At 57.8% G+C, this 24,111-nt stretch overlaps 1 protein-coding gene across 1 annotated transcript in view; it reads left to right on the top strand.

The window, feature by feature from the left end:
- TNS1 (tensin 1) overlaps nucleotides 1–23,806 on the top strand; it is a 120,710-nt gene extending 96,904 nt beyond the window's left edge. The window contains exons 18-28 of the mRNA XM_065413663.1: nucleotides 654–837; nucleotides 4,912–5,633; nucleotides 7,320–7,406; nucleotides 11,993–12,124; nucleotides 12,982–13,074; nucleotides 15,220–15,297; nucleotides 16,056–16,127; nucleotides 17,576–17,744; nucleotides 19,473–19,541; nucleotides 20,667–20,699; nucleotides 23,662–23,806. Of these exons, the coding sequence (XP_065269735.1) occupies nucleotides 654–837; nucleotides 4,912–5,633; nucleotides 7,320–7,406; nucleotides 11,993–12,124; nucleotides 12,982–13,074; nucleotides 15,220–15,297; nucleotides 16,056–16,127; nucleotides 17,576–17,744; nucleotides 19,473–19,541; nucleotides 20,667–20,699; nucleotides 23,662–23,806 (1,784 nt within the window). The remainder of the gene's footprint in view (nucleotides 1–653; nucleotides 838–4,911; nucleotides 5,634–7,319; nucleotides 7,407–11,992; nucleotides 12,125–12,981; nucleotides 13,075–15,219; nucleotides 15,298–16,055; nucleotides 16,128–17,575; nucleotides 17,745–19,472; nucleotides 19,542–20,666; nucleotides 20,700–23,661) is intronic.
- The last annotated feature ends 305 nt before the right edge of the window (nucleotides 23,807–24,111 follow it).

Here is a 24,111-nt window from a genome sequence, read left to right on the forward strand (position 1 = left end):
CAGTCTCATTTTAGAGGGAGGTGGGCCGGGGTTACGTCCGGCCAGGCATGCGGTGACACTGTTTAGCCAGCACGTCTGGCGGGGGTGGTTTTTAAAGGATGCTGAGGACTGGCTACTCGTGGGCACGGCGGTGCCTACAATGTGTAACAGGCACGAAGCTGTGCGTTGCACAAGACTCGTGTAGGGGGGAATGACGGGGGAAGATGATTCAGAGGGGGCTGGGGGCCGCTTCACAGTCCTGAGGCTGATCTGACATTGTGACCCAGCCTACGGGACATCCACGGCCTCTCGCGGGGCTCCATTCTGAGCTCCCGCAATGCCCGTTGGCTTCGTCGGGATTGCCCGTGCTCAGCGGCAGCCCGGACCAGCTTTGCAATGCATAGGCTGGCCCCCTGTTGCATCTGTTTTGGCAACACCCTAGCTGGGGGGAGGGGGGGGGGGAATTAATTCATTGCTTGGGGAGGGGGATGATGGGGATGCAGTGGATTTCCCAGATCAGCTGTCGGGGCCACCACGGGGTTATCGATTTGTGGTTGACGTTCGGGCCCTGGCTGTGATCGGCCCTGATCCTGGGCTGCAGCCAAAGGGCAAGTGCATGCCAACCTCCCCGGGTCAGTCGCCAGCTTCACCCTTTCTTTCCTTTCGCCCCCCAGGGCCCAGGAGCTATGTGGAGTCGGTGGCCCGCAAGGCGGCGACGGGGGGCGGGGGGGCGCCCCAGAGCCCCCCAACTCTGCAGGCTTACAGTACTGAGACGCCGATGAGGAACGGGGCCTTCATGAACTCCTTCGCCCCCCCCAGCCCCATCTCCACCAGCAGCCCCATTCACAGCATGGACGGGTAAGGAGAGCCGGGCACTGGCGACCAGCAGTGACCAGGCACTGTAGCGCTGGGTTTAACTCCAGGAGTGCTTTGCCCTGCAGCCCTTCCTCGCCTGAACACGCCCATCGATGACTTGGGTCTCACGAATAAGGGCCGTGCGGCGGTCAGTTTGCAGCTGTGCATTCTCATGCTTCAGGGTGTCAACTGTCACCACAGGGGTCAGGAAGGGTTACTGCCCCGCCCCACCCTCAGCTACAGCATGGCAGCTGTGAGACAGGTGCATTATGGGCTTTTCCTCCTTCCTGTGAAGCATCATTGGCCGCTGCAGGATAGATGGCCCAACAGCCAGGTCTGGTGCAGCGGCTGCCATGTGCCAGCGACGGGGATAAGCCACACGCTTATCTCCAGCTTGGAGTCTCGGACCCTCTGGTGGCATCGCTGCATTTGGCTGCCGAGGGACCGATTGTGTCACCCTGAGCTCATGCTAGAGCAGCAGGGCAGAAAACACAAGGGGAGAAACCTGGGGCTGAACGGGGCAATTTTCAAAGCCTTCAAGTGTCCATTAAACCTGGGTTTTTCAAAGGGATTTAAAGGAATTAGGTGCCGTGATCCCATTGAATTCCATCGGGTCCTTTGGAAATCCCAACCTATGTGTGTGCGAGAGAGCAAGGGTTGGTTTGTAGGACAGTCGGGGGGAGTGTGTGTAGGTGGTTGTGCCTGGGGGGACATGGATGTGTGTGTGGGGGAGAGGTTGTGTTGGGGGGGGACATGGGTGTGTAGGGGGGGAGAGGTTGTGTCTAGGGGGGACATTGGTGTGTGTGTGGGGGAGGTTGTGCCTGGGGGGGACATGGGTGTGTGTGTGTGTGTGAGGTTGTGTCTGGGGGGGGACCTGGGTGTGTGTGTGTAGGTGGTTGTGTCTAGGGGGACATGAGGGTGTGGGGGGGAGGTTGTGTCTGGGGGGGACATGGGTGTGTTGGGGGTTGTGTCTGGGGGGACATGGGTGTGTGTGTGTGTGGGGTTGTGTCTAGGGGGGACATGGGTGTGTGTGTGTGTGGAGGTTGTGTCTGGGGGGACATGGGTGTGTGTGTGTAGGTGGTTGTGTCTGGGGGGACATGGGTGTGTGTGGGGGGGGTTGTGTCTGGGGGGACATGGGTGTGTGTAGGTTGTTCTGTCTAGGGGGACATGGGTGTGTGTGTGTAGGTGGTTGTGTCTGGGGGGACGTGTGTGCGTGTGTGTGTATAGGTGGTTGTGTCTGGGGGGACATGGGTGTTTGTGTGAGGGAGAGGTTGTGTCTAGGGGGACATGGGTGTGCGTGTGTGTAGGTGGTTGTGTCTGGGGGGACGTGTGTGTGTGTGTGTAGGTTGTTATATCTAGGGGGACATGGATGTGGGGGGTGGTGGTTGTGGGGTGTGTGTGTGTGTGCGGCTTTTCCGTGTGTATTAGAGAGGGCCTGTGGTTGTGCGGGTGTGAGGGGGGTTGTGTGTGTGAATGAGGATGTGAGTAGTCGAAGAGAGGGTGGGTGTGTACGAGACAGTGTGGGAAGGGTGTGCGTGTAGCTGGTTGTGTGTAGGGGGAACATGGGTGTATGTGTGGTTGCGTGTGCGCTTGGGAGGTGTGGGCTATGTACACATGAGAGGTGTGCATATGCACACATGTAGGGTTATATGTGCATGTGTGTGCATGCATGTAGGGTTGTGTGTGTATGTGCACATGTAGGATTGTATGTGTGTGAGGGTGTGTGCACACATGTAGGATTGTGTGTGCATGTGTGTATGTGCACGCAGATAGGGTTGTGTGTGAGTGAGGTGTTCGCCCGCCATGCACAAAGCCCCTTTCCGACTTACCCCACAGCCTCCCTCTGAAGCCAGTGAGATCTGGGGGTGCCCAGCGCCAGGCCATTGTGCAGGATCAGGTCCCAAGCAATTGACCGACTCCTGCACACCCAGTGTTTCACCTTAGCGCCTGCTGGGCTCATTGTGAACCATGGGGGGGCCGGCCGCCCCTAGGGCCGCTCCGTGTGGTTTTGACTAAGGACACGCTCAGGCGCGCAGCTGCAATGGTGGGTCGGTCCCTGCTCAGGCCCGGGTGACCAATCAGTCGGGCATCAGGGGAACCCAGGAGACAAAAACCCAAGGCCCTGACCACCAGTGGGCGCTGAAGCCGCCATGGCATTTTCCTCTGAATGCTCCAAGGTTCTGCAGATTCCGCCTCTAATTCAGGAGTGGGAAAACTACGGCCCGCGAGCCGCATCCGGCCCATCAGCCATTTTAATCCGGCCCTCGAGCTCCTGCTGGGGAGTGGGGTCTGGGCTTGCCCTGCTCCGCATGGCTCCCGGAAGCAGCAGTGTGTCCCCTCTCCGGCTCTTATGCATAGGGGCAGCCAGAGGGCTCCATGTGCTGCTTCCGCCCCAAGCACCGCCCCCACAGCTCCTATTGGCTGGGAACCGTGGCCAATGGGAGCTGCAGGGGCGGCGCCTGCAGATGGGGCAGCGTGCAGAGCCGCCTGGCTGCACCTCCGTGTAGGAGCCGGCTGGAAGGGGAACATGCTGCTGCTTCCAGTAGCTTCTTGAGGTAAGCGCAGCCCGGAGCCTGCACCCCTGAGCGCCCCCACCGCGCCCCAACCCCTGACCCCCGACCCCAGCCCAGAGCCCCCTCCCGCCCTCCGTACTCCTCATCCCCAGCCCCACCCCAGAGCCCACACCTCCAGCCAGAGTCCTCACCCCCTCCCGCACCCCAACCCCAATTTCGTGAGCATTCATGGCCCTCCATATAATTTCCATACCCTGATGTGGCCCTTGGGCCAAAACATTTGCCGACCCCGATCTAATTCCTTCTGCAGTTCAGTCATCCCTCCTGAGCTGCATGGTATTATGAATTTCTTCAGAAGGTGTCACCATCACCAGGGTGCCTGGGCATCAGTCCCATCACGTATGGCTCAGAGGGACGAGCAACCCGCTCTGCTCTCTCTTCCCTCCACAGGCCGAGCTGTTTGCCTACCATAGACAGAGTCAGAGACCAGGGGTACGTAGGCATCGGCCTCCCTGCTGGAAGCATCCTGCCCTTGTAGGAGAAGGTTCCGTAGACGGTTATGTACTGCTGCTGCCGGGTTCCTCCCCAGAGGTGCAGGATGGCTGCATTTCAGTGTAGGCGTCGATCGTTTGTTTCAGTGTGATCCAGTAGGCAGGGCACTGGGAATGGAAGTCAGGGGAACTGGGTCGCTGCTTCACCTGGCCAGGTCACTTGGCTGCTCCGTGCCTGTTTCCCTATCTGTGCTATCTCTAGAAGGAAACATACTCTCCTTTGAAAGGACCTTGAGAGCTCGGGCCCAGATCCTCAAAGCTATTCAGACATCTAACGCCCGCTGGCATCAGTAGAAGTTCGGGACCTGAATCCTCGGGGACTTGTACGATCATGATGTATTTGTCTAACACTCTGCAGGATCCTTCGGGTTGTAAAGTTTTTCCTGTTGTCTCGAGATGGCACAGTGCTGCTGGGTTGGGCAGGGGCAGACCCATGTTTCCAGGCTAGATAGAGAGGAACAAAGGTTCAAAGCTTCCTGCCTAAGCTGCCGAGGCGGTAAATGGCTGCTTTGTTCCTACCTGCGTTTCCAGCCGGCCGGTGGGTATTCCAGAGGGCAGGTCTGGGTTGGGCACGCCCTGACAGCAGTTTGCAGCCAGACGCTAAGCTGGGATGCTGGAAAATGGGGCCTTGGCACAAGCATCTGGGGCCCGAAGGAGCCAATTCCACAGCAAAGGGAGGGTGATCTTGTAGCTCGGACAGCGAAGTGGGGGCTTGGGAGGTCTGGGTTTGATCCCTGGCTCTGCCACAGATTTTCTAGGTGGCCTTGGGCAAGTCACTCACACCCAGATCCTCAACGGTATCGAGGCACCTAACTCCCACTGAAATCAATGGGCCTTTAAGGATCTGGGTCTTGCTCTCCCAGTGCCTCAGGTGGGCTGTGGTGACTCACCTACATGAGGTGCCCTGAGGCTACGGTGAGGTGCCCCAGAGGGAGGCCAGTTACTGACTCAGGCAGTCATGAGCCTGGCGGGGAGCGCTGCGAGCTGAGCTCTTCTCTTCTTGCCTTTCCCAGGGTGTCGATCCGCAGCTACCCGTCCGAGAGCAGCGGCCACAGCACCGCCACGCCCCCGCGGCCCTCGGCCGAGTCCAGCTTCCAGGCGCCGTCGGCACACAGCAGCTACCAAAACGCCTCGCCGACGTCCTTCAGCCAGGGGGGCTACGCCAGCCCCGAGTACCCCGAAGGCCGAGCCGGTGCGAGGCCGCAGCCCCAGGTCAGCGTGGTGGGTGTTCACATCCTGCCGGGGAGCCCCCACACCCTTCAAAGGACGGTGGCCACCAACACGCCGCCAAGCCCCGGCTTCGGGCGAAGAGCACTCAATTCCGGCGTGGCAGCCGCTCCCGGGAGCCCCGGCCTGGGCAGGCACATCATGTACGGCTATTCCACCCCGGAGGAGCAGCGTCCCACGCTGTCCCGGCAGAGCAGCGCCTCGGGGTACCAGCCCCCCTCCACCCCGTCGTTCCCCGTCTCCCCGGCCTACTATCCCGGCCTGAGCAGCCCGCAGTCCTCCTCCCCGGACTCCGCCACCTACCGGCAGGGCAGCCCCACGCCGCAGCCGGTGCTGCCCGAGAAGAGGAGGATGTCGGCCGGGGAGCGGTCCAACAGCTTGCCTAACTACGCCACGGTGAATGGCAAGATGTCCTCACCCGTCTCCAGCGGCATGTCCAGCCCCAGCAGTGGGAGCAGCGTGGCGTACCCACACACCCTGCCTGACTTCTCCAAACTCTCGCTGCCAGGTAGGGGCTCGCCCATTGCAGAGTGGGAACCCTAGAGCATGGGGCAGACACCTGGGGGTTGGGACTCTGCAGAGTGTCTGATGTACTTAGGATCCTGTCCAGCCCCTCAGCACACTGCTCCCTCCTCGCTCTCTTAAGATTACGTGCTGTGATCCACAGAACGGGCACGCTCCACTCTTATCCCCGGGCATCTGTACAGCACCCTCCGCCTACAGGGGCTAGATTATTTCCTGCTCGCTGCACTCCTTCACCAGGAACGCGTGGACAGCTATTACCCTGGTCCCAGCGCTACTGTCCTGCCTATCACTGCTCTGCGATTCTCTCCTCTTCGGTACAACCTCCTGCATGCATGTGCCCTGCAGTTCACAGAGCTGCTGGGAATGGTAGGGGTTGCGTATCTGCTTTGATTTACTTCCGACGTCAGGATATATATATATAGGAGTCACCGGTGGTGCCCAGGTCCACCCCACTCTTTTCCTTCTTCTAAAATTAGCTGTCGGAATCAAAACAGGAAAATACAGAGCTAGCATCAAAGGAAAAACCACCGTGCAGTTTATGTCAAAAACACAACAGCTTGCAGACAGTGAGGTCAAAGCGACTCGGTCTGATATAGTCCTTTGCCTGGCCGCCTGCGGTGCAGAGCTGAACCCAGCACTCTCTGGATAAGCATTTTGTAAAGGGGCACCGTCTGCTTCATCATAGTCTGTCGGAAATGTATCGACCCGCGCTTGTTACAGGCGACCCCTCAACTGGTGGTGCCCAATACAGATCCCCTGAAATCCGTGCAGCTAAGAGCTGCTCCTGGGTTTTGATATGACCAGCACGTAGTGTCCTAGGCCAGAAGCCATCCGGTCTCGGCGCACCTGACAGGTTAGTCCAGGGGTGGCCAACCTGGGGCTCCGGAGCCGCATGCGGCTCTTCAGAAGTTAATATGCGGCTCCTTGTATCGGCACCGACTCCGGGGCTGGAGCTACAGTCGCCAACTTTCCAATGTGCCGGGGGGTGCTCACTGCTCAACTCCTGGCTCTGCCACAGGCCCTGCCCCCCTCCACCCCTTCCCGCCCCCTCCCCTGAGCCTGCCATGCCCTCGCTCCTCCACCCTCACCCCCCAGAGCCTCCTGCATGCCACGAAACAGCTGATTGTGGTGGGCGGGAGGCATGGGGAGGGAGAGGGAGCCGCTGATCGGCGGGGCTGCTGGCAGGCGGGAGGCACTGGCGGAGGGAGGGGGGGAGCTGATGGGGGGCTGCTGATGTATTACTGTGGCTCTTTGCAATGTAGATTGGTAAATTCTGGCTCCTTCTGAGGCTCAGGTTGGCCACCCCTGGGTTAGTCTGTTACCATGTATGTCCCTGATCCTTGAAACTCTTGGGCACATGCTTAATTCTCAGCATATGAGTATCCCCATCAACGTTGAAGCCTGTGCGTAAGTGTTTGCCAGCTCGGGGCCCTTGTGAGCTCTAGATGGAATTAGAGGTGGGGTCAGGATATTTACAAGGGTTAAAGGAAGATTAAGATATTTATACTTTCAAAGTGATGCGGCTAAACGAGACCAGTAAGAGCATCTGTTCCTGTCCTGTTCTCTGGGAGGGCTACACCTTGAGATCCCTCTGGATTGTGAATCTGGAGCGGCTCTAAACATGTCTCAAATGCTTCCCTTGATTGTTCCTCTCCTTCCCCGCTCTCAGACAGCAGCCCCGAGACCCGGGCCAACGTGAAGTTTGTCCAGGATACCTCCAAGTATTGGTACAAGCCAGAGATTTCCAGGGAGCAGGGTGAGTAGCCAGCCCCGGTGACAAAGCAGCAGCGGGGGGGGGGGGGGGGCGGGAATTGGGAATCAGTGTGCAGGCGTGTGCTGGCTCTGAGACCCGTGTGGGTTATCCCAGTCCTGGATCATTTTCCCCACATCCCAGCATTATGGCAGGATTACTTCTCGATCTCTTCCCCTCCTCCCCGCCAGCAGCCAATCACCGACCCTCTTGGCGGTGCTGGAGCTGTGTCACTGATCCAGTGCAGTGTTCCCGACTCGTCTCAGCCCTCTGCAAGTGGGCATTGTTAACTCACTTGGGGGCATTCTCCCCACATTGCAACACCCCCTGTCTGGCATGCCAGAGGGACACCTGCCCTGGTACCGAGAGCTTGTCCCTGCAGAGGGATAGCGACTGGCCAGGGCTTGTCTCTGTTCCCACTGGCAATGTTGCCAGTATTTGCATTCGGCTAGGACTCTCCGCTTCCCTGCAGCAGAGAAATGACCTCACGGTCTGTGACCAGCCCCGTTCCCAAGTGAACCTCTGCGGCAGGCTCAGGGAAGAGGAGACAATGGGGCTGTCTGAGGAAGCGGCTCCTTGGGAAAAGGTTGTGGGTAGGTGGCAGGTAATGGCAGAGAGGAAGGATGGCTTGGCCCCTACTCTAGGCCCCAGGAAACCCAGGTTCAGTTCCTTGCTGTGCCACAGACACTCTCTGTGACCTTGGGCAAGTCATCAAATCCCAGAACTGTAGGGTAGAAGGGTCCTCGAGAGGTCATCAAGTCCAGCCCCTGGCACCAAGGAGACCCAGACCATCCCTGGCAGGGGTTTGTCCAACCTGGTCTTAAAAACCTCCTGTGACAGGGATCCCACAACCTCCCTGGGAAGCCGATTCTGAACCACCCCTCACCATGAGAAAGTTTTTCCTAGTAACTAACCTAACTGTCCCTTGCTGCAGATTAAGCCCGTTACCGCTTGTCTCATTTTCAAAAGGGATTTAGGCACATATCCTATTGCCCATCAATCTGATATAGGCTTGTAAGTGCCTAAATCCCTTTTCAAAATGAGGTGTAGGTTCCTAAGTCAGTTAGGCATTGCACTGCTGAGCACAGTGCTGCCTACATACCTTTACAAACCTGGGCCTTGTGAGTGCGCCTCAGTCCCCATCTGTACCTCGGCACGGCCCCACCTCACAGGGGCTTGTGAGGATAGATACCGTAAAGACTGTCAGGTGCTCCGATACTCTGGTGAGGGGGCCAGCTAAGCACCTGACATACACAGGACAAGATGATGGGGAGGCCGGCAGGAGGGACCTTGGATAGGGTGAAGCTACAAAGTTTGTCTCTGGATGCAAATTTCAGCTCTTGGTGTGTTGGAAGCTGCAATCATAGGTGCCAACTTTTCCTGGCGCTGGTGGGTGCTCGACGCCCCCCTCGCCCCCGGCCCCGCCACCACCCCTGCCACACCCCCTCCTGCCCCTTCCCCGCCCCCATTCCAACCCTTTCCCCAAAGTCCCCGCCCCAACTCCGCCCCCTCCCTGCCCCTATTGGACTCCTTCCCCAAATCCCCGCCCAGGCCCCGCCTCTTCCCCAAGCACGCTGTGTTCCCCCTCCTTCCCCCTCCCTCCCAGCGCTTGCCGCCGCGAAACAGCTGTTTTGCGGCGGCAAGCGCTGGGAGCTAGGGGGAGAAGCGGGGATGCCGCATGCTCAGGGGAGGAGGTGGAGGTGAGCTGGGGCGCGGCGGGCGGGGAGCTTGGCTGCACCCACCAATTTTTCCCCGTGGGTGCTCCAGCCTCGGAGCACCCACGGAGTCGGTGCCTATGGCTGCAATGTGCCCCGGGCTCGCAGTCTGCCTGGAGGAAGAGTGAGGCCGGGGGCTCTCAACCTTTCCAGACGACTGTCCCCCTTTCAGGAAGCTGATTTGTCTGGCGTACCCCAAGTTACACCGCACTTCAAAACAACTTGCTGACAAAATCTGACCTAAAAATACAACCGTGTCACCACGCACTAGTACTGACAAATGGCTTCCTTTCTCATTTTTACCAGATCATTATCAAAGAAATGAACTGGGATATAAACATTGTACTGACATTTCAGTGTATGGTGTATACAGCAGTAGCAACAAGTCGTCGTCTGTATGAAATTTTAATTTGCCCTGATTTCGCTGGTGCTTTTTCTTTAGCCTGTTGTACAATGAGGCCAATATCTAGAGTTGATCTACCCCCCGAAGACCTCCGCGTACCCTCAGGCGTACATGTACCCCTGGTTGAGAACCACTGGGTTAGGCTGCCGGCTGGGATAAAAAGCCCCTGTCTGTGTGTCAGTGCATTTGCTCGATCCCTGCCGATCCCCCGTGGGAGAGCTCAGCGGCTCCTTACGCCGGGGCAGGACCCCTGTGACATGGCAGAGATCTTGGAGTGTTAATTACTTCTGCTGAGCTGTGTTGTGGCAGTGCGCAGACACCCCCGTCCAGGATCCAGGCCCCCCGGGTGCTAGGCTCTGACCAGGTGTATGGCGAACAGCAGTCCCTGTCCCAAAGACAATCTGAGTATGTGACGAGAGGCCCCGGGGACATACAGCCCAGGGACTGGGGTGGCACAAGGTGCAGATTGGTGCATTTTAAGGCCAAAGCAGGCCATTGGGATCCTCTCGTCTGCAGCCACAACACACCAGCTACCTGGCCACCAACAGGTTCATTTTCCCTAATGCCGGTTCCATTGACATGTGGGAGCCCAAACACCTCAGCCCCACAACCTGGCCCAGAACCACCTTTATTGCCTCATTCTGTCTGTTGTTCCTTCCCCGCCCCCCTTGGCTGATGACGCAAAGGACAATATCCCCATTGAGAAAAACGGGAGGTGATCTCGGAGAGGGGGCTGGGAGTCAGGGCACCTGGGTTCTATCCCTGACTCGCTACGTGTCACCCCGGACTGGTGACATTGTTTCCCAGTTCCCCTTCTCTGCAGACTGGAAAATGATACTACTACTAACCTCACTGGGAGGTGAAATTAATTAGCAGCTAATTAACATTTGTAAAGCACTCGCAGAGCCTCGGCTGGTGGCAGTACTTAACGCGCTCAAACGGTACCAGATCTCACAGCCCATTGGCCCCAGGAGGTTGGTAGGTGATTCTTATGATCTCCTTGTTGCAAGGAGAAACTGAGGCACAAGGAGAAACTGAGGCCACATTATCAGATCTTGGGGGATGGTAACGCTAGGAGCCCATCTCTGTAACAGGCACGTGCAGGGCCGACATTCAGACTGCCTGCACGCAGTGAGAGCTGGCAGTGCTGCCACCACTGCCCATCCTGCCTGTGGCCTTGTCCCCCTCACCCATTGCTTGGATCCAGCTGTTGTCTCTTGTCTTATGCTTGGCTTGGAAGCAGGAGCCGAATTTTTGTTCTGTTTGTACCGCACCAAGCGCACTGGGGTCCTGGCCAGGACGCAGGCACCTAGGTGCTACAGTAAATATCAATAATAAATAAGAATAACACTTCTGCAGGTGCCAAGATACTACGGTGATGGTCGCCACTTGCTACAGAGAGGGATGGGGGGAGGGGGATGCTTAATGTTTGGCAGCCGTGTCTGAGAAATCAAGTGACGTGTCCAAAGGAGAGGACGGATTTGAGCCCAGCAGCGCTTGGCTCCCAAGTCGGTGCCTCGCCCATTGTAGAGACAAGGTGGGGGAGGTGATCTCTTTTATTGGGTCGACTTCTGTTGGAGAGAGAGACAAGCTTTCAAGCCAGGCAGGGAAAGGTACTCGAGTGTCACAGCTAAAGGCAAGGTGGGACAGATAGTTTAGCATAAGTAGTCAGCACATATTGTAAGGAACTGTTCAAGGTAGAGTGGCCTGTTAACACCCCTGCAGTCATAGGACATAAAAGGGGGGGATAGTGGATTTCGGATGGTTGTAATAAACCCCAAATCCAGCATCTCTGTTCAGTCCATGGTTTTTAGTGGCTAGCAGAGTTATGAATTGAAGATCGCAGGCTTGTCTTTTAAAAGCATTGTGCTGGTTTCCTTCGAGGATGGAGAGGTCAGACCTAGAGCGATCGCTTTGTGGAAAGTGTTTGCCCGCAGGTGATAGGGTGTGTTGGTCTTTTATCATTTTCCTGTGCGAGTTCATTCGAGAGCGCGGTCATTGTCTGGTTCCACCCACATCATTGTTATTGGATGGGGGGCAGCACATGTGCTAGGCACGTGTAGGACCCATGGATCTTGAAAGGCGTCGATCAGTTTTATGGCTGCGGGTTTTGTATCTGCTGTTCTGGCGGGGTCTGGTGCCATTGGAGTTGTTGTGTCCCGGTCTGTGGGGAGCTTGGTTCTGACAATGAGCGTGGAGAGGTTGGAGGGTTGTTGGAAGCTCAGAAGTGGGGGTTCAGGAAAGATTTCTTTCAGGATGGGGTCCCCCTTGAGTCTGGGTTGTGGTTGGTCCACTAAAAGATATGACCTCCCCCATCTTGTCTCTCTCATGTCCTGAGATCAGCCTGGCTCCAGCGACACTGCATAACTCACCCAGTGTAGCATTCTGCCTTTCCCGGGCCGCTGCTCTGTGCTCGGAGGTGCCGTAGCTGTCTCGCTGCACGTCCTGACTCCTGCGCTCCTCTCCCTTCCCAGCCATCACACTACTGAAGGACAGGGAGCCCGGAGCCTTCATCATCCGAGACAGCCACTCCTTCCGGGGAGCCTACGGGCTGGCCATGAAAGTAGCGTCTCCGCCTCCCACCATCCTGCAGCAGAACAAGAAAGGTATTGTCGCCCGCCCCCGCGCGCCAGCCCCAGGGAGCACACGGCACTTCCCCTCCATTGTGCCACTGGCTGAGCACGGGGCAGCTCGGGGCAGCGGAGCGCAGCTGGGTATGTGCTGAGGCAGCAGGAACCCGCCTGGCTTGCAGGGCGTTTAACTCTCGGCCGGTCTGAGCCGAAGCCCGTGGGAGCCTAGATCCAGGCCGAGGGTTGCCGGCAGAGCGTGTCTCTGTGCCCTCGTTGGCAAAGAGCCCACGGGCATGGTCCCCTTTCTCTCGGCTGCGGCCCTCTCTGACCTGGGGTAGGGTGACTAGATAGAAAGTATGAAAAATCGGGACAGGGGGTGGGCGGTAATAGGCACCTACATAAGAAAAAGCCCCGAATATCAGGACTGTCCCTATAAAATGGGGACATCCGGTCACCCTACACTGGGGATTAAGTGTCTGGTCCCAAGCGCCCCTGGGCTGCAGCCTAGAATAGTATTCTATGGACCGGCCTCCCCTCCCACCTACCCCAGTGCTAACTGGAGTGACCCCAGGGAAGTCAGTGGAGTTAGCCCAGACGTACGCCACTGGGGCCTGGAGCGCAGGACCTGCCTCTTTCATGCAGCCTGTGGGGGGGGATTTGAAAGGAGGCCCCCAGCCTGCTCGCCCCCAGGGACAGCAAACCACAGCACCCCACGGGGCTCTCGCTCCCCAGAGCCTGGGGCCCGGATCACCCAGCGGGCACTGAGGGGTGGGGCGGGCAGGAGGGACGTTCACCCGAAGGGGCCAGGCTGCTCCAGAGCCCGCTGTCCTGGGGGGCACAAGGGGGTTGGCTTCAGGAGGGGCCTGGAGTGACGTCGTTCTCCCTCCCCCCAGGAGATATAACCAATGAGCTGGTGAGGCACTTCCTGATCGAGACCAGCCCGCGGGGGGTGAAGCTAAAAGGATGCCCCAACGAGCCCAACTTCGGTAAGTGGCAACGAACCTCTCCTCCCCTGTTCAGCCCTAGGACCGTTCAGTGCCCTGTGGCAGCGACGCCCCCTTGTGGGGAGTAAGCGGCATTGATAGGAATCGTCACAGGCATGACTGGATTTGGGGTCTCCTGTGGGCATTTGGAACAGAGGCCAAAAAGCATCTCCCAGACATTGACACACGTGCACTCACACACCCACCCCCTCCAAACACAGACACAAGCTAACCAGGAGTTTGGCAACCAGACATCCAGGAACGACAGTAAAGCTGGGTCCTCTCTTAGGGTGGCCAGTTTTGGTTGGACAAATCTCTGGAGGTTTCATCACATGACGTAATCTTTAATTCAAGGTTAAGCTTTAAATCCTGGAGGGTTGGCAGCCCTCTGTGCTTGGGGTGTGCAAACATCATTCCCGTTTAGATCAAAAGGAGCTGGAGGAAAATCCAATAGACAGTAGGACCTCAGAGTTATGAACACCAGAGCAAACCCAACCACACACCTCATTTGGAACAGGAAATACGCAATCAGGCAGCAGCAGAGAGGGGGGGAAAAAAGAAGCAAATACAGTACAGTGCTGTGTTAAATGTAAACCACTAAAAAAATAAAGGGAAAGCAGCATTTTTCTTCTGCCCAGTAAAGGTTCAAAGCTGTCTTAAGTCAACGTTCAGTTGTAAACGTTTGAAAGAACCACCATAACGTTTTGTACAGTTACGAACATTTCAGCGTTACAATCTCCGTTCCCGAGGTGTCTGTAACTCTGAGGTTCCACTGTCTTAATAACGGTTCCCTTCCGTGTCGCGATACAAACGCTGCTGATCATTAAATCTGAAAGCACGGTCATAAATCTAGCTCCTCTGTCAGTTCTGATGCTCTTTACATTTTTTGCACTCAGTTCAGGCACCAAAAGTAGTCTAGTCAGTGTCACTTTCTGCTTATGATCAGTTTCACTAGGGGGGTCTGGTTCCCTAGCTCCAAGTTGTTGTGTTAATGGGGCAGATCTTCAACTGGTGTGAGCTGGCAGAGCGCCATCGACTTCAGCTCCGCCACTGACTCCTTGTTTCACCCTGGCCGCGTCACTTAATATTTCCCCATCTGCAAGAAGGGCTGATAACAAGGCCTCACCTCACAGCTGTGTAGGGAGGATGCATTAGCCACTCTCTGGGCTGGGAATGTGAGACACGCTAGCTCCGGTGTGTGAGGGGAGAGAACCTGGAGCCTGTGCAAAGCCAGAGACAGTCACAATCCCTGTGCTCTGGGGAACACAGGAAATTCTCCATCTCGCTGGGGTGGAAAGAGGGCAGGGAAAGGCCACCCCGCCTCCCCCACTCCATGGAACTCCGCCCCCTGCTCAGAGCTGGGTTTGAATGCCAACGTCTCCTGGCTGTTTACAAGGCCCGTGTATCGGCCTCGCTCGGCTGGTTTCCCTGGTCCCCTTTGCACAGGAGAGAGGTTAGGGACGGTTGCTGACGGTTAGGGAAAGGTGGCTGGCTCCATGGGCTCTGGAGATGGGATTGCTGTGCGCTGCCAGTGCAGGTGTTTGTATGACCCCTCTCCGGACCCGAGGAGAGCCACAGTCACTGATAGCCTCCGGCTGCCGCTTGGACTCAGGACAGGGCTGGAGAGAGACTGATCCCTCTGGAAACTAGCGCCTGACGTTCAGGGTTCAATGACCCTAACCCGGAAAGCCGATGTCCCTCATCCGTGCCCCATGCAGCCGGTCGTCTAGAATTAACTCACGCCGGGTGTTAACATCGCCCCTGGAAACGTCACAGCTGGGTTCGAGGCGACGAGGGAGCCGGGGCTGGGTTTACCCTCCCCTGGCCTCGCCCTGGGCGGGGCTCCTACCGGAAGGCAGGAGAACAAGGAACAACAGTGAACTCCAGGACATGGGGAGGTGGGAGACACTGGAAAGGACAGAGCCGGTCTGCTTCCCTGAGTATCCCCCTTACTCAAGCAGTGCCAGCGAAGTCACCGGGGCTTCTCAGGACTAAGGGGATCCTGGGCCAAAGCGAGCAGGTGGAGAAGCTAGTGGATGGCTTGTTAGCTGATGGGGAAGGAACGTCCCCGGTCTATTGCAGGCTGTGCCAATGCCCCAGCCTCAGCGCTCGCACTGACCTGTGTTCCCTGTCGGGCTCTCTCCCCAGGATGCCTGTCTGCTCTGGTGTACCAGCACTCCATCATCCCACTGGCCTTGCCCTGCAAGCTGGTCATTCCCGACCGAGGTAGGAGGCATGGGGGATGCACCGGGGCTGGGGCTGGATGGATTTTTGACCCTGCTGAGCACCGAAGGGCGGGACTGGAAAGCTTTATAAGATCCCACCTTGTGTCCCCGCAAGATCCCACTGTGTCTTACCCCGGAGATGTTGCGGATTCGGTTCCTTCTTTACTTCTCTGCCAGGACCCAAGCTCAGCAGTCGGTGTCCCCTGGCAGAAGCAATGTGTGTCAAGTAATATGTTCAGGACCTGTCCATCTCATTAGTATTATTTGTGTTACCATGGGGCCTAGGAGGACTGCAGCTCCCAGGCCCTAGGGTAATGGATGGATGGGTAAGACAGAACAAATCCTCCATCTTGGCAGGGGTTAGGCCAGATGACCCTTGTGGCCCCTCCTAACCCCCTCTATGAGTCTGTGACCAGACCCCATGGTTCTTGGAGCTGTACAAACCCAGAATAGAAAGCGCTTACAACCCCTCTTTGGGATCAGGTCCCTCAGCCCCCCGGATCCAAACTCCCCCAGCCCCTGGGAAAGTTCTGATCCGCACCCTAAAGACGACGTCATGACTTCGACTGAGAGGGCATCCGATCGAGATTCCCATGGAGACACGCTCAGTGCGTACGGCTCCTCGGCGACATTGTTCCCCCTCTGCAGGTCCCCACCGTAGGAGTGAGTCGCTGGAGCCCCAGCGTGTCCCCTGCAGTGCGTATTCCCAGAACGCAGTCGGGGAGGAGTCACGGTCCTTCTGTTTCCCTGTTTTTTTAGATCCCACGGACAAAACGAAAGAGGCGGCCTCAGCCGCCAACTCGGCGACAGACCTGCTCAAGCAGGGAGCTGGTGAGTGGCCGCGATGTGATGGGGAAGGTTGCAGGCGCGGCGTGCGCGCGGGAGGGAGCTCCGTCTGCATCGCCTGCCGCCTTCCTTTTACCCACCGTGTGACCCTGACGCACTTTGCTTGCCCTCGGGGATGCAGGCTTCAAAAGCAGAGCGGGGGCGCTTAGAGCCCCCGGGGGAGCCCTGGGTTCCAATCAGACAGCCACCAGGCCACGCTGGCCCCTGCGGCTGCACCGATGAGGCAGCTCACAGGTGTTATTTTAGGTTACGAAAGATTCAGAGATAGGGAGGGCTTGGAAACCTCGGCCTCCTCCCCCATTGGAAGGGCAGCGGGCGCCATGCTGGAATTGCATAGCCGGGGTTTGGCTTCCTCAACGTTACGCTGAACGTAGGAGATGTTCAAATATACTGGGTGGGAGGGTGGTCTGGTGATCGGAGTCAGCCTGGGAGCCAGGACTCCTGGGTTCTCCTCCTGGCTCAGGGAAGGAACGTGGTCTAATAGTTAAAGCAGGGCACGGGAAGCCAGGACTCCTGGGTTCTGCTCCCAGTTGTGCCACTGCCTGGCTGGGTAGCTTCCCCTCTCTGTGCCTCAGCGCCTGGGGGATAAGGCTGTTTCCCTTCCAGGTGGGGCTGTGAGGCTTCCATGAATGACTGTGAGGGGCGGTTCCAAAAAGCTGCTCCTCATCGTTAGAGACAGGCCCATGCCCCGGCACTGGGATCCAGAGCTTGATTTTGAATCTCCTGCAAAGTCTGGGGCTGCTTGGTCCTGGGGTTTTGAATAAAGGATCCCGTTGCTGACCCTCAAGCCTGACCGGCAGCCACCCCTGCTCTTCCTGTTCTGGGCTCCCCGCCGACACACACTCAGCTCTACTGGGGCCCCTTGATCCCAACTCGCAGCCCTCCCTGCCGTTCCAGTCCTGGGTTCCCCCCAGACAGGGCTCTGCTGATGCCCCAGCCTGGGCTCCCCCCCACATAGCTCTGCCTCAGTCCTGACCCTCAGCCCATCCTGGGCTCCCCACCACCACCACCCCCAGCTCTGCCATGCCCCTCGCTTTGACCCACAGCCCACTGCTACCCTAGCCGCAGATTCCCCACGCAGAGAGCTCTGCCAATGCCCCTCCGTCTTGACCCACAGCCCCATGCTTTCTTGTCCAGCCCTGGGCGCAGCCGAGAGCCAGTGTTTTAGGGTTTGGGACATGCTCAACCAGGCACCAAGCCACAAACCTCACATTCCCTCATGATCTGAGCTGGGGATTGGAAGGGGGGGGTCTTGAGACAAGAGAGCCGACACTCTGCCCCCTCTCCAGCCCCCCCGCTGGAGCTTAGTTCCCGAGGTGGAGGACAATAGCCAAGCGTGGGCTGGCTCCCGCATGGGTGCCTGGCCCATTGGGGCAGGGGACCTGGTGCCATTTGCACCCCGTCCCCTCACGCCCGCCGTGTTTCCCTTCCAGCCTGTAACGTGCTCTTCATCAACTCGGTGGAGATGGAGTCGCTGACGGGCCCACAGGCCATCGCCAAAGCCATCAGCGAGACGCTGGCCCTGGCGCCCACACCCACCGCCACCATCGTGCACTTCAAAGTCTCTGCGCAGGGAATCACCTTGACGGACAACCAGAGAAAGTAAGAGCCCCAGCTGAACAGAAGAACGGCCGTACCGGGTCAGACCAAAGGTCCATCTAGCCCAGTATCCTGTCTACTGACAGTGGCCAATGCCAGGTGCCCCAGAGGGAGTGGACCAACAGGCAATGATCAAGTGATCTCTCTCCTGCCATCCATCTCCATCCTCTGACAAACAGAGGCTAGGGACACCATTCCTTACCCATCCTGGCTAATAGCCATTAATGGACTTAGCCACCATGAATTTATCCAGTTCTCTTTTAAATAATAAATGGAGATATACCTATCTCATAGAGCTGGAAGGGATCTTGAAAGGTCATTGAGTCCAGCCCCCTGCCTTCACTAGCAGGACCAAGTACTGATTTTTTGCCCCGGATCCCTAAGTGGCCCCCTCAAGGATTGAACTCACAACCCTGGGTTTAGCAGGCCAATGCTTGAACCACTGAGCTATCCCTCCCTGGTCCCAGCTCCTGTGGGGGCCGTGTCGTGCCGGGACACCCCGGCATTGAGCACACACAGGTCACCGCGGAACGAGTTGCGGTGGAACTGGGTGAACAGGTAGGGCCGCAGCTGGCCACCCCCGCAGGAATTTGCCCTCCGAACCTGGCAGGTTCTGCGGACGTAAATCCGCGGTGACGTTGGCGTCACGCTGGAACAGGCTGTCAGGAGAGGGCCAGACTGGAGACCTGTGAAGAATAGCCGGGATCTTGGAAGGAGCTGAGGACTGGGGGGGAAGCATTGCCTAATGGCTAGGGTGCGAGTCAGGGAGTTGGGAAACTCAGGTTCAGTCCCCAGCTCTGTCTGTGATCTTGGGCAAGTCAGTTCCTCTCAGCATCTCAGGTACAATGGGGGGTGGGGGCACTGTCCCGCCTCCCACGGGGTAGGAGGATAAATGCACTGGAGATCATGGTAGCAGGGGGTCAGGTAAGTACCATAGAGTCCTGCAGTGGGGGGTCAGCTGGACTGGAGTTGGGATACAGTGGCTGTGGCTATTTAACCACAACTCTCAGGAGCCTTTTGGAGGCAGACGGGGTTTCTGTGTCTGAACAAACGGAGATAAGACAGAGACAGATCTGACTGGAGACTCAGTTCCATGAGAAACGGGGTCCGATCCAGACTTGATTTCAGTTCCCACCCCAGAGAGTCACTGGGCTTTGGTTTGGGTTTTTGGATGGTATATTGAAGAGAGAGTTTGGAGCTATGCGTCTTTTAAAAGGCCCGGGCTGTACTGGCCCTGTCACTGTGGCAGGTGGGGTATTGCCGTGGGAAATGGAGGATTTGATTCCCAGTCCTGGCTGCTCTCACCCATGCTTCTGGGAAGGGGGCATGCACCGGGGGAGAGAGTGCTTGGCGTGCAGAGAATGCTGCCTGGGGAACAGGCTCTTGAAAGGATCATCACGTACCTGGATGCTCCCAGGCCGGGCCCACTTTACTCAGGTCTGATCCACCGTTTGCTGTCAGCTAACAGGACAACGAAAGGCTCCCTGCCCCCATCCCTATTTCAGGTGTGGCAAGGCAAAGTCATCGCGTCACGCGTTCACCCGGCGCCATGGCCTCTGCACCCGCTGGGATTGCCCGGCTGTGTGAGGATTCAACCTCTCATTAACGCCGCCTCGTGGCAGGAGGATGCAAACGTGGCAGGAGAAGAGCTGGCGGGGCGGGGCTCCGTGCGGGATGCAGAGCCTAGAGGCTGATCTGACGCGCTCACCGTGGCCTCTGCTTGTGTTTCAGATTGTTCTTCAGACGACATTATCCCCTCAGCACCGTCACCTACTGCGACCTGGACCCCCAGGAACGAAAGTAAGTGCCGTCGCCGGAGGTCCCTGCGTGGGAATGGGGTTGGAGAAAGAATCCGCCTCCCTTGGGTCTGTGGGCGGGTCAACGTCTTCGCTAACCACACCCAGCTTGCTTCTGAGGAGGAAAAAGGCTTGATCCCATTGAAATCCAAAGGCAGCCGGCAGTCTGCAAGGGAGGGGCCACCAACCCCCGGGAAAATGAGCAGCGGCGGGGCAATCCGTCAGTGCCAGCTGACTATAATGGGTCGTTCCTGCTCCGTGCTGCCGAGAACGGCAACATCCCCCTGCTCTCGGGTCTCTGGCAATATCGCCCGGGGGGAAATCCCTAGCGACACGGTGGATTCTCCATCACTGGGAGTTGTTAAATCAAGACTGGATGTCTCTCTTGCTCTAGCCCAGTTCTGGGCTGGATGCAGGATCCCTGTGGGAGGTTTTCTGGCCTTGCTATGCCGGAAGCCAGGCCAGATGAAAGTAATGGGCCCTTCCGGCTTTAAAACCTAGGAACATTCCTTCCCAACCGTCAATTGGTGCTCGCGAGCGGGAAACGCTAGAGTTAAGTGTCCAATCCCGTTTCCAGCCTAGGATGCTGTTGAGGGCCCTGCAGGATACAGTCACGGCCAGATACTGCAGCCAGGCAATCCTGGCATGATGCGCCTAACTCAGGCAGCACGTTATCTGCAGAGCATGCTCTTTGTAGCAGCTGGCCTTCGCTCCTGGCACGGGATCCATTTTCAGTGGGGAACTGGGGAGTCAGATGGAGCCTGTTTGGTGTCTCTGCTTAAAAGAGTCAGGTTCTGATAAAAACAGTGCTGCAAAGGAGATCCTTTGGGTGCGGGCGTTTGCCCGTGGGCCTGGGAGCGCTTGTAGGGGGTTCAGTCCATAGAAGCAGGTCTTAGAAACAGGCTCATATCTAGTTCCAAGACGTCAATGGACTAGAGTGACTTTATGTTCAGGGGAGTTAGGTGCCTAAATACCCCCTGGCCTCATTTAGAGCTTCTGAAAGTCAGGCCCGGGCAGTGACTTTGCAGCTAGTGCTTGGCCTGAGAGGGTGAAGCTAGCAAATGAGTGTGGTACCATTGTGCTTGGTGAGAAGAGCAGTAATTCCCTGGGGCTGTTTTTCTCCCGGCAGATGGACTAAATCAGACGGCGGAGGTCCCGCAAAGTAAGTGCCACTTATCGAATTCTTTGCTGCCGTTCACATTCTGACCGTTGGGTTGCGTTCGCGTTTTGAGCTGGCCCTGCGAGCCACCCGCTGAGTGAATGCTCCTGACAGGCAAACTGGACCAGAGCAACCCTGCCAAGCGTAGATGCTTCTCCAAGCCTCTTCCGTCAAAAAAACCAGCCACCCCGACGGGGTGTGTCAGTGGACACACATCCCAGTTTGCTCTGTCCTTCAAGTCACATGTCCGGCGCATGCTAGCGGCTCCTCTCTCTGGCCTTGGTGAGCAGAGACGCAGTAGCTGCTGGAAGGCGTGACCGGCATAGGCAACGACTTCGTGGGTGCTCTGGGGCTGGAGCACTCATGGAGAAAAATGCGTGGGTGCTGAGCACCCACTGGCAGCTCCCCGTGACCCCACCCCGCCCCCCTGCTCCAGCTCACCTCCGTCTCTGCCTCCTCCGCGAGCGTGCCGCTGCGTCCTGCTTCTCCCCCCTCCCTCTCAGCGCTTGCGCCGCAAAACAGCTGTTTCGTGGGGCAGGGAGGGAGGGGGGAGGAGGGGGAACACGGCGCGCTGGGGGAGGAGGGGGGCCGGGGCGGGGATTTGGGGAAGCGGTTGGAATGGGGGGCGGGGCCAGGAGCAGGGAAAGGGTGGAGTCGGGGCGGGGCCGGGCCGGGGCGAGGGGGCACGAGCACCAACCGGCGCCGGAGAAAGTTGGAGCCTATGGTGGCAGGACGTTTTTGACTCCCATGCTCAATTTGTTCTCTATGGTGCTCCGGTGGGGCAGGGCACCTGCTGACTCGGCAGTGCCCCCTCTGGAGTGGGTCGGGACTGCAGGCAGTGTCATCGTCCCCCAGCAGGCAGGTGCGCCCAAATCTGGTTCTTACAGCTGCCCGTCGCGGCTGGGAAACGTTTCCCTCTGCAGCCTGAGACTGTAATAACTCACAACAAAAACAAAGGCCGCAGGAAGAGACCATTTCCCTGTGGCGGGGCCAGCGGGACACGCCCCGAGGTGTGGGGTCCTGTTGGCATGTGTCCCCCCTGGCTAGACAGTCCCTGACCGCTCCCATCAGTGTTAATGGCAGGTCTGCAGGTAGCCCCAAGGTCAGGAGTACAAAGACTCCTCTCCTCCTCCAGGCCTGGCCAGCGTCGCACGTCCCCAAGCGAACGAGGGCAGTGGGAAGGGGCAGCCTTTGCCCTACGTCGCCCACGGGAGGACGGAGCTCCCAGCTGAGCCCCATTCGAGTGAGCCCAGGCCCCACTAATTTTAGTCATTGTGTTAGCGAAGGGCTTTTAATTAGTATCTCCAGCTGTCGGGATTTTTCGCTCTCTAATTAGAAATGACCTGGCAGGGAGCCGGCTAACATTCTGTTCCCCTCCAATCCCGTATTTATAACCTGGCTTTTAACGTTCGAATTAAAAAGGATATTTTGTTTGTCCAAGGGGAGGGAGATTTTAACGGAGCCGGACAATCCCCCGGCTCCTCCCGCCCCCTGTCTCCTCCAAGACTAACAAACCTGCCGTTCCCCTTCCATGTCTGGGAAGATGAATTGCCACGTAGACATGGCCGGCCGGCCCCCTTGGCCCCCAGGAGAGGTTCTGAATGTGCAGCATGCACCCAGGACAATGCCTGTCCCCTGGGAAATAAATATTCTTGTCCTTTGAAGCATCTGGACGTGATTATTTTGCAGGCTGCTTCAGGGAATAGTCACATTTAAAAAAGCCTAAGGGTCTTGCCAAGCAGAGCGTGCCCATCACCGCCTAGCTGCTAGGATCAGGGCATGTCACCCGCCTTTTCCCCTTGAAACGCAGCCTCCTGCAGACAGGTGGTTGGCACAGGCCACGCCCGGGCATGAAAGGGACGATGGGCACAGTGGGCGCCGACGCATAGGAGTGGTGTCCTCAGAGGGAAGGAGCCAGCTGCAGCTCCCCTTGGCTTTAAGGGGTGTTGCTGGTGGCTCAGCACCTCTGGGGATTTGGCCTGTGCTCACAAGGCCCCGGCAGAGAGTGGCTGGTGGAGGGGAAGAGAGGAGAGTGAGCAGCGCTGAGGGGGGCGGAGTGGAGACGGCAAAGCTGGAGGACGGAGAAGGATAGGAGAAGCCATGGTCAGTGATCCGCACAGCCGCACTGGCAAGCTGGTGACCACTCCGGTCCCTTTGGGGACAGCTGAAGGGCACGAAGCAAAACCCCAGACCCAGGGCTGGGGGAAGTGCAGCTCTGGGTCCAGGCTGGGCCGCACAACCCCAGACCCACTTTTGCGGTGTCCCAGGAGCATGCTGCTCAAGAAGCTATTGATGTGGGGACCTGCAGGTTGCTCTGACGCCTAGTTCAGCACATGGGTGTTACCCCTTCCCAGTAGCCGCTTCCCAGACGATGTCCCCAGCCCCGTTTGAACCGAACTGGATTTGAATTGGGCCAGCGGCGTTGCTGACCTTCCGGACACCCATTTACTCCTGACTCGTGCTGCCCTGCATAAGAATTGATAGACACATGGGCTGCGATATAGACCCCAATTCCCCATTCATTCCAATGGGAGTAGAGCACCCAATCCTTCAGATGGCTTTGAACTTCTCAGCCTGAAGGGAAGGAAATGTTCCCGCAAGGCCCGATCTCCGTGAGTCGGCGGGAAAAACTCCATCAGCACCAGTGGCAGCGGAATGGGCCCTGAGGATGCACGTGCCGAGCCAGCTAGCATGCGTGCCCCACTGCCCTGCAAAGCATGGTCCACGTATCCTGAGCAGCGGCCATCAGTTCTCTCCAGTGGGTGACCACGTGTAGGCTGCGACGTTGGCTCACCAGTTAGAGGGTGTGGTTTAGCGGCTTGTCGTCCAGATGGGCCAGATGTTCTAATGTGGGCCGCCCCGTCCCTTCTCTTGCCCCCGTGAGTCGGATCCCGTTGCTGGATATGCCGTTGTCTCACGATCCTGGCAGCTCTCTCATGCGCATTCTCTCTTTCTGACCCAACAGGCTCTTCGGCTTTGTGGCCAGGAAGCAGGGAAGCACAACGGACAACATTTGTCACCTCTTCGCCGAGCAGGATCCTGACCAGCCGGCCGCCGCCATCGTCAATTTCGTGTCAAGGGTCATGCTTGGCTCCGGCCAGAAGAGATGAACCGCTGGACACGGGTAGTTCTTGCCCTTGAATTTTGGAGAAGGACTTGGAGTTGATCCGAGAAGGAGCGCGAGGAAGTGCATTGTGGGAGAGGGAAGTGAATCGGGGGGAAACGGTCTGAATTGTGGAAGAAAAAAACCCTCACCCAATCGTAACGTAACAAAACAAAACTAAAGGAAGGGATGTCAGCACATTTCCCGTCGCAGGGAATGCGACCAGCGCCACGGCCAGGAGTCGGAGGAGTGGAACCGGGTTGGCTTTTGGATCAGCGTCCCCACGGGGGGGTTCAAGTGGTGAATTCATCC

This window comes from Emys orbicularis, chromosome 11 (genome assembly GCF_028017835.1).
Source record: "Emys orbicularis isolate rEmyOrb1 chromosome 11, rEmyOrb1.hap1, whole genome shotgun sequence".
NCBI lineage: Eukaryota > Metazoa > Chordata > Testudines > Emydidae > Emys > Emys orbicularis.